Source organism: Mastomys coucha, chromosome X, assembly GCF_008632895.1.
Source record: "Mastomys coucha isolate ucsf_1 chromosome X, UCSF_Mcou_1, whole genome shotgun sequence".
Taxonomy (NCBI): domain Eukaryota; kingdom Metazoa; phylum Chordata; class Mammalia; order Rodentia; family Muridae; genus Mastomys; species Mastomys coucha.
This window is the reverse complement of record NC_045030.1, coordinates 132979134-132989082: the sequence shown is the minus strand read 5'-3', so window position 1 is coordinate 132989082 and position 9949 is coordinate 132979134. Positions and strand designations below refer to the sequence as shown.

At 38.6% G+C, this 9949-nt stretch overlaps 1 protein-coding gene across 2 annotated transcripts in view; it reads left to right on the top strand.

Moving 5' to 3' along the window:
- Positions 1 to 9949, top strand: part of Morc4 (MORC family CW-type zinc finger 4) — a 48340-nt gene that overhangs the window by 33329 nt on the left and 5062 nt on the right. For both annotated transcript variants that reach the window (XM_031368645.1, XM_031368652.1), the window contains exons 13-14: positions 220 to 271; positions 1606 to 1778. In XM_031368645.1, the coding sequence (XP_031224505.1) occupies positions 220 to 271; positions 1606 to 1778 (225 nt within the window). The remainder of the gene's footprint in view (positions 1 to 219; positions 272 to 1605; positions 1779 to 9949) is intronic.

The following is a 9949-nucleotide window of genomic DNA, read 5'->3' as shown; positions in this document are numbered from 1 at the left end:
AGAGGTAGAGAGAGAGGAGAGAATGAGTAACATAGTTCAGGAATATACCCCAGTTTCTCAGTGAACTTCAGGGATGAACTAAATAGCACCTAATTTTGAGACAGAATCTCACTCCCTAGCTTAGACTGGGCTGTCACCCACTCTGTAGAGCAGGCTGGCCTTGAGCATTCCATCTTCCCCCTTGGCCTCCAGTATCTAAAGAACACTTTTATCTTCTAGAGTCGAGACTGTTGAGAAGAAGCAGAAGCCTGTGGAAAGTGACAAGTACCAGGTGAGAGACAGGTCCATGTCTTCTTCTTCTCACAAAGTTTTCCCCAACAGAAAAGATTTAGGTTGAAGAACACTGCCTAGCAATGCTGAGGGATTCTCAGGCTCGTTTGAATGGATCGTTGGGTTTTGAGCTGATCTGTTGTTGATGTTCGGATCACTTAAAACAGAAGAGTCATGTCGTTTATTTTCCAGATTTGGATTCGTATAAATCGATTCGGGGCAGTGGGAAGGGCACATTTGGTGTCACATAACAGTTGTGTACCATCTTCATAAGCTGCTCCTCTTGACTGTCTGGTTCTCCTGTCTCCTTTCTTCTGGGATTCAGGGATCATTCCTTCCTCTTTTCTCTTGGGAAGAAGGGTTGGTTCTTTGTGCCTCCCCGCCCCCCTCCCTCATCCCTGCTTTCCGGCTGGCTGGCTTTATAAAGACTCTGCTGTTTTGAATTTTCAGGAGCACTGTCTCTCGGACATGGTTGCCCAGCTTCGGACGCTGAAGGGTGCAATAAGGTTGGCCGTCCTTTGAGGGACACTCCTTTCCTGGCAGCCACCATAGCACCCGTATATTTCTCCCACCCCTCCTTTGCCTTTCTGCATGACTTCCCTTTTGACCCTATTTCCCAGAGATCTGCTAGTCGCATGTTAGATTCACTTCCTCCCGAGTTGGGCAGGTCAGACTAGTGAGGAGAGAGGCAGTTGAACACTAATGCTCCTTCATGTACCCTGCTCAGGCTGAGGCATATGAGAAATCACGCTTCATATTCTATGTCTATACAGAGATTGGGTTTTCCAGGACTGCCCTGTCCTCATTCAGTTTGCCTTCCCTTTATTCTTCTACCCTAATTATTTATATTTTCTTCGTATGCTGGCTCTCCTACAAGATCCCAGGTGCATGTCTCTGTTGTGTGCACTGTGAACATGTGGTAGCCTCTGGCATGCGTCTCTCCTAAACCAGCAGATACTTGCTGCAGTGCTTTTCCTTTCTACCCATATTTTCAACACAGGGCTCGAAAGGATGAAGACCCAGCCTTCACCTGGGTCACAAGAGCAAAATAGCCAGCCATCGGGGCTTGGGTTTGTGTCATGGGTGGAATAGGTCTAGTAACCAATCCAATAATCGCTCGCGAGCAGTCTGTTGTATCTAGCTGATAAGGTTAGTGACTGAATGTGTTTGAGTCCAGTGTTCTAGTGTACATTACTGTGGATTGTTTGTTCTGTTTAGGAAACAGTTTCTTTTTTTATTTGGCCAAGCGTTCCTTCCTAGCATCAGAAGAATTGACACGTCTTTTGAGATTTTGTTCAAACTTGGGATTTTTATGAACTCTTTCTTTCTTGCTAGGTCTTCAGTAATCCACCAAAGACTCCTACTCCACAAGATATGGCTGAACTAAATGACAAGACAGTTGGATATGAGCAAATCAATAGCCCCAGCCTGCTTCCATCTGTCAGAGAAGAAAGCAGATCACCCCCTCGACTTAAATCTCTGGACTCCAGTGCTTTTCAGATTTCCAGGTGACTAAAACTATCACTTGTTTTCAATAGTAAGCCTCGGAATCTGTTCTCCTGTAGAGTAATTTAATATGTCCTATATATATTATGCAGTATATATAGTATATATACATAGTGTGTGTGTGTGTGTGTGTGTGTGTGTGTGTGTATTGCCTGACCTCATACTCACAAATAGATCCACCTCTCTCTGCCTCCCAAGTGTTAATATTAAAGGCATGCCAGTTAAGTTTATGTTTTCCTTTCACACATGAAGTTCACTAATGGAAATATAGTTTGGGACTGATAGAATTGTATCTTGCACGCACCTCCTAGTATACAAGTGCTGTATCAAGCTTATATATTTTTGAAGAGATCACTGGCTTCTGAAGTGTTCATGCCATGTGGAATATTGTGCAAAGAAAGTGATGGGTATGTCAATTCTTTGAAAAATATAAAATATTATATAAATGAGGTAGTGCTATGTAGAAACCCATTGTTTTTATACTTAAATTTATGAATATTAAAGTATCCCGAGGATTCATAAGCCCTGTGTAAAATCAACTAGTAGAAATATGCCCTATTAAGTAAAAGAGCAATTCATTTTTTTCCTAGAAAAAAATTTATCATAGAAAGTTTGTTCCTGTGGAACATGGTGATACAAGTCTTTAATCCCACACCACCCACCCAGGAGGCACAGGCTCCTGTGTGTTTGAGACTGGCCTTGTCTACATAGTGAATTCCAGGCTTGCCAAGTTTACACAGTGAGATCCTATCTGGTGGTTTGTTTTTGTTTGTTTGTTTGTTTGTTTGTTTTTGTTTTGTTTTTTGTTGTTGTTTTTTTTTGCTTCTTTCCTTTCATCTTGTATCATGCCATCAATGTTGTTAGTCCATATAACAGGAAGGGGCATGGCTATTTATTTTTTGTAGGTATTAGGTATCTCTGAGGTACTAAAAGACATGACAGCCCTCATATTTCCACTAGAAATGAACACAGTATTCCTAATTGGCACATCTTGTGTTTCTCTTCTCTACTGGCTTCATTCTAGTAGGGCCAAACTGTAGAGTAGGCACAGGATTGCTCTCAAAAGTAGAAATGTCTAAATTATTATTAACATGATTCTTAGATAATAGTTGTGAGCGTCTCAGTGCCCTTTTCTTGACATATCATAGGATAGAGGCCACAGACGATTTCATAAGGTCAGTTAACCCCTTCCTCCAAAGCTCATTGATTTCTTGTTTGGTTCTTCTTAGGTAAGTCTTCAGCATCTTATAAACAAAGACTTGTACAGGTGTGTGAGTTCCCTGTGCTTCAATTTTTAAATAATTAAACCCAGTGAATAATAGAGAGACCTATAGATCCTCCTGAACACGAGCAGATAGCCTCAAGAGAAAGTATGTTGTTTGGAGTCAAACTATTAAAACTTTAAAAGAAGTTAATGACACTCTCTATGAAAGCATGTAGTCCGGTACTCAGTAAGCAGTGGTCATCTTTAAAGGGCAGCTTTGAAAACGGAATTTTGGAGCAAGGAGTAAAAAGCCTATAGTCCACCCTGGTCTCTGTAGTTTGATCCTAACTCTACCCTGTTGTTATCAGGAGATTTTCAACGGCCATTGGAGGTTTCAAGGAGTGCACAGGGAATGCTTTTGATTTTTGAAGCACAATGTTACTTTTCCCTCCTGCTCTTCTGACTAGTCTCACTCCTTCCACTTTCCCTCTTCTGTCTACATTTGTAGGGAGATGGCATACTTTGTGGGTGCAGTACCACACTACATCCACTGGGTGGCACACCTCATCAGCTTTTTTGTTGGCTTTTTTTTTTTTTTTTTTTTTTTTTTTTTTTTTTTTTTTTTTTTTTTTTTTTTTTTAGGTGTCTTGGAATATATAAGGCTTAAGCTGTAGAGGGCAAGTGAAGTGCTTTGAAAATTCATGTGTAATTCTAATTTGTTGAGAGTAAAATCCTTTCAAGAGCTAAATGATACCTGATGCTGCTAGTAGTATATAGTATATAAGATTAGCAAATAATAATTACATCATTTCAGGCTGTGTGTATAGTACTATTCCAATTTGTTGAGGCATGTCCAGCTACTTAGAAAGACTAAGGCCTGAAGGTCTGCTGAGTCCAAAGGTTGGAGAGACCAGCCTGGATAATATACCAAAATGCTGTCTTTTTAAAATTATTATTAGCAGGTGTTTCATTTGGAAGTGGAAAATGGAGGTGCTCACAGGTTTAATAAAATAGACACTTTGTGATAAAAGAATATTGATGAACTAATTAATAGTTTAATCAAGAGGTACAAAGGTTTCCTTTGTTAAGAAAACCTATGAGCACAGCAAGAGTCTTTGAGTTATGTAGCCCTGCTTATTAACTGTACCAAATAAAGCCTGGTCTGTTCAGGAGACCTTTAAGAAGTCATACCTGGGGCAGGTTAGAGGGGTCCTCCATGAAGGTCATTAGAAATGACTTTGTGAGTCTTACACATCTAACAAGGGCACGAAAAGGAATTACGATACAATCGATTCAAGCAGGATGTAAGCTGTAAGTCATAGCCTTTTATGGAAAAACAGCTTCTTTCTACTAGAGAAAGCAGTTTACTTCTGTCCATTCATTCTGCATAAGTTTGAGTGCTCTATGAAAGGTATTCTTTTAGGGTAGTGATGGGATCCAAGATGGTGGACTAGTCAGTGTTAAATGCGAATATCTCCAGTACATGCAAGTTCCCTTACAAGTGGTACAAGCTAAAGTCTAAAATAGCCATAAGTGTATCAGCAGAGTAAAGAAGTAATGATTGTAGTTTTTTTATATAGTTGGAATAAATTATGCTGAAAGCAATACAAGTTTGTATTTTAAAATAATGCTTAAAGGGTATCTCCGTCGCCTAGGAATACTGGTTTTGTTTGGGAGGAGCATGCCTCTGACTGTTCTCATCTCCCCCCAGCTTTATATTGTGGAAGGTATATTTAGGTAGAACCAAAAAGACTGGCTCTCTCTCTTCTCCCACTTGCACCCACTCAGGCATACCGTGCTGACAAAACTAGGCTTTCATTGAACCAGTTTGATATTGCTCATAGATCAAAGGATCATTCTATGTGGAACAAGTCCAGAATGACTCCACTCCTCATTCATAATGCAGAGATTATGGTAGAAATAGGCTCTTGTCTCTACTTCCACTTTTTGCATAAGGCAGGCCTTAAGGTTGAACTCTGTGGCTCTACCTAAAGGAATTGACTTTATCTACAAAAAAGCATAAAGAATTTCATGCCTGAGGACACTGTTAGAAATAAAATGGATCATGATAGATAATCATTAAGATGTTACTTTTAATTTCATAATACATCTTACAGAAATAAAATCACTTGACATCAGGAAGTTTGGTAATGGAATCAGAGAAAGACAATTAAGAAAAGTTTTTTTTTTTTTGAGATGGCAGTTAATTCTAGGTGCCAGCAAGGCTCTGTATAAGCACAAACCAGCACCCTCTAAGAAACAAACAAAATAGGAGGGCATAATGTGAACTGGAAACCAGTACCCAAGCCACATTCAGAGAAAAAAATACAGCAGGTAGCAACCCCATTGGTATAGATTTAATACGATGACCAACAATCACTGGCCAAATAATGTTCTTATCCAGTGACAATTCCTAAGAAGCCAGGTTTTAAGATTAAAATCACACACATCCCTAACAATTTGGAGTATGTATGTATGTATGTATGTATGTATGTATGTATGTATGTATATTCAAGTCTCTGCTCTCTTAGAGTTGACTAAAGAGGGAAGATCTAAGCAATTACAAAGTGAATAGGTTGCAGAAACAAACTCCTTAAATTTGGGTGGCAGCCTCCAAACCACAAACAAATACAGTATAAAAGGGTAAAAACCTTACTGGAGAGGGGGCACTTAATCAGAAACTCTGAGCACTAAGTAATGACTGGTCTGTGATGGACCAGGGGTGAGCCCTGGGTGGTCTGAGTTCAATCCAAGAGACACGCATGAAGGAAGGAGAGAACTAACTCCAACAAGTTCTTCTCTGACTTCCATATGCATGCCATAGAATGCACATATATTCAGACCTAAAAAACTAAACTAAACTAAAAATGTAATAAAAGTATGCAAGGAATGACAATATAGAGCCCAAGACAGGAGGAATTAGTGTCCAGAATTTTTATACTATATTTGCTAAAATGTTTAGGTGTCAAGAACAAATTATGAGATATGAAAAGGAATATGAAATCATAAGCTAAACATAGGAAGCAAAATTCGGCCATTGAAAATGCTCGTGAAGATACCTCAGTGTTTAGTCTGGCAGATGGACTCCAAAGCAACCATATGTTCAAAGACCTAAAGGAAATTATGGATGAAATATTAAGACATATATGGAGACAGTGTTTCATCAAGCATGAAGTAACAATAAAAGAACAGAAATTATTTTTAAAATAACCAAATCAAAATTCCGTATATAAAAAGTCCAGGCATGAAAATTTCTCTTAAAAGACTCAAAAGCACAATTAAAAGTAAGAAGAATCACGAATTCCCCAAATGGAACAGTCCAATTATAGACTATTCAATCAGAAGAACATAGATGGAAGTGAATATGGAGATAAAATCACACATAACCTTGACAAAGTTTCAGAGACAAGTATACCAACTCCACATGGTATCACATGAAGAAGAGATGCAGGGAATACAAATGGTATGTTAAAGTGATAGCTGAAATCTTCCCAGATTTGATGAACGGCATTAGCCTGGGCATTTAAGTGCAATAAACTCAAAATAGCTAAACAACCAGTCATGTCATAGTGAAAATACTGAAATTCAAAGGGAGAAAGAAAATCTACAGCAGAGACTATAAGTGAATGGTCTTTCACTAGCAAATCCCATTCAGATTAATCTCTCATTAAAAGATGAAGATCAGCAGGGCGGTGGTGGCACACGTCTTTGATCCCAGCACTTGCGAGGCAGAGGTAGGTTGATTTCTGAGTTCGAGGCCAGCCTGGTCTACAGAATGAGTTCCAGGACAGCCAGGGCTACAATAGAGAAACCCTGTCTCGAAAAACCAAACCAAACCAAACCAAACAAAACAAAAACAAAAACAAAAACAAAAATGAACATCAGAAGGTGATGGGATGGTACTATGACCGGGATATGGTTGGCCCCTAGCAAAACTTAGGTTGACATTTAATTGACAGTGTAACAGTATTCATCAGACCATTAAGAGATATTAGACCTTCCATTGTGAAGGTCTCTGTCTTCTGAATGCTCTTCTACCTTCTAGCATGAGTGAGGCTGTAGTGAGACTTTCTCCAGAAGCCAATGAGATTACCATCCAGTTCTGTGAACCAAGATTATTACCTCTTTCCTTAGAAGTTACCCAGCTCTGGTATTCTGTTAATAACAGTATGAAACAGATGTGAAAAAAGATAAAATATTTCCAGTATTAGAAAAAAAAACAGACTATCCAAAATGAGATCATTTTATTTCCAAGTATACTTAAGCTATAGAACTTTACAAGTCTAGCAGATGATTGACTCTTATTCTTATAGCTAATTACATATTTTGCACATGTAAGTATGTGTGTACACATGCACGTGCTACAGCATAGGTATGGTAGTCAGAGGAGAACTTGAAGGAGTTGGTTGTCTTTCATGCAGATACCAGGGATCAAACTCAGGCTGTCAGGCTTGGTGTCAGGTGTCTTTATCTGCTGAATCATCTTGCTAGCCCAGACTTATGTCAACAAGACCGTCTAAGATTATGTGCTTTAAAACAAAAAGGTTCTAGATATAAAAAGAGATATTTAATGATTTTTTTTTAAAAAAAAAGTCCATTGGGGATACATAATAAGAAAACTACTAAACATAATCAGACAAAGGGAAGGAAATGATTAAAGTGGAAATGAAATGGAGACAAGCAAAACAATAGAGAAAATCAGCAAGACTAAAATCCCCAATGTTTAAAGAACAACAAAATTTAAGAAAAAAAAAGTCAAATGCAATTTTACTTATGATAACTTCAAAAATATCTAGAATAAGTATAAGAGAAGTGGTACAAGCAATATCTGTACACTAGAAAACAGCAAAACATTGTTGAATTAAAGGCAGCCTAAATGAATAGAAAGGCATCTGTCATTTCTGTTATCAAATGGTTTCCTACTTTAAAAAAATCTCAGTAGTCTCCAACTGGTGTACAGATGCAGTATAATCTCTTTCAAAACACCAGATGTCTCTGTTGTAATATCAACAGACTCGTTCGAAAATTCATACGGAAATGCCAGGAGCAGAAAATCAGTCCAACAGTCTTGAAAAAGAAGAAAGTTAGCACCCACCTTCAAGAATCTCAACATAAATCTCAAGGCAGTGTGCTAGTGGTATAAGGTTAGACGAATATTTCAGTGGAAAAGACATACCTTTACATTTATGGTTAGTAGATTTGAATGCAACAAAATATACCTGATCATCAACATAAATTTTCTGCTTCAGATTTTGGAGCAGCTAACACAACCAGGCTTTTCAGAATTGGTCTCATTTATTTAGCATGTTTCCAAGGTTTATCCAAGTTGTAGCCCACATCAGTATACTACTGCTGCTCTAGAGCTGATATGGTTTGAGGATGCACCCCAATAATTTACATGTAAAAACATAATCCCTACTATTTGATATACAATATAGAAGTTAGTTCAAATATGTTTGGAGCTTGAGTCTTTGGGAGATGATTAGGGTTAGAAAAATTCATTAGGGAACCAACCCACCCCTGCAGATTAAATGCTGGTGAGAGTCATCAAATGGAGAAGGAGAAAGAGTATCATGGGGGACAGAGGGAGAAGAGGAGGACAGTACAGCGGGAAGGAGACCGGCCCAACAGTCAACATAGAGAATATAGACACAGATGTGTGCTCCCTGTCTCTTACCACGTGATGCCTTGCACCATCTTGGCACTCTGTATTCAAGTAGGATGAGTAAATATACATATATATCCCATAGATGGGAATACATGTTATAAAAGAATAATAAAGTTTTTACAAGAGGACTGGGAGAGATAGATCTGCTGATAAAATGCTTACTACCCAAGCACAAAGACCCAAGTTTCATCCACAGCATAAAAAAAAAAATCCACATTCAGCAGTGCATGCTTGTAATCACATCACTGGGGAGATAGAAACAGAGAAAGAATCCCTCTCTAGCTAACCTTGCCTAATCAACGAGCTCCGGGCCCCAATGAGAGACCCTGTCTCCAAAAGCAAGATGAGTGACTCTTAAGGAACTACATACACATCTAGTATTCACTGCTGGCCTCCACATACACATGTACCTGTGTAAATGTGTGTGTGCTTGAGTGTGTGTATGTGCACAGTGTTACAAAAATTCAGAAGTGGTACTCAAGCTAGACTTAGATGTAAAATATTTAAAAAGAGAAGTTCATTCTGATCAAATGAAGCACAGTAAGAAGTCACTCAGCAATTCAATTTGTCCAGTGTTTATAAAGGAACAATAGAAGATACAGTTAAGGCCAAATTATTATATCCCAGATCTGCCACTTAGCATCAGCAGATAGTCATTTATAACCTTTTCCTGATCATTCTTTACAAGCAGTTGAGATAATATTACCTTCCAATTGAGAGAATTAGATAAGGCTTCACCCACTGTCTAGCTTGATTGTCTAGCTAAAAACATTTAAATGTTATGTTATTGGAAGCAACATGAAAAAATTTAGAAATAGGAATTGCATAAGCTGAAGTAGTGCTTCAGGAGATTAATTTAGTGTATGAGCTGGAGGGAAAACCAATTCCAGGAAGCCATTGCAATAGTCCAGAATGGCAACAGCAGACTCAGCTAGCAATGATGGTAGTGTAAGTCACCATACAAAACACCATAAAAAATGCCAACAGTTTGATGTTGTTGACACCGATAGAAACAGGAGAGACGAAACCTGTTCAAAAGAAAACGTGAAGATTCAGTTTTATACACACTGAGATACCATTGGGACATCCAGGAAAAAAAATGTGTGCTAAGCAGTTGTAAATACAGGACTTGGGCATTAGGACTTGGGAGAATGTGGGAGATTTTGCCCTCCCACAGGTTGGGGCCAACAGGTTGTCTGGGATTACAAGAAAGAAGGACCATTGTCAAAAGTGAAACTAGGAACAGAGCTCTTAGAGTTGGAACTGAAGGCCAGGCAGACAATACAACTTTATTTACCTTT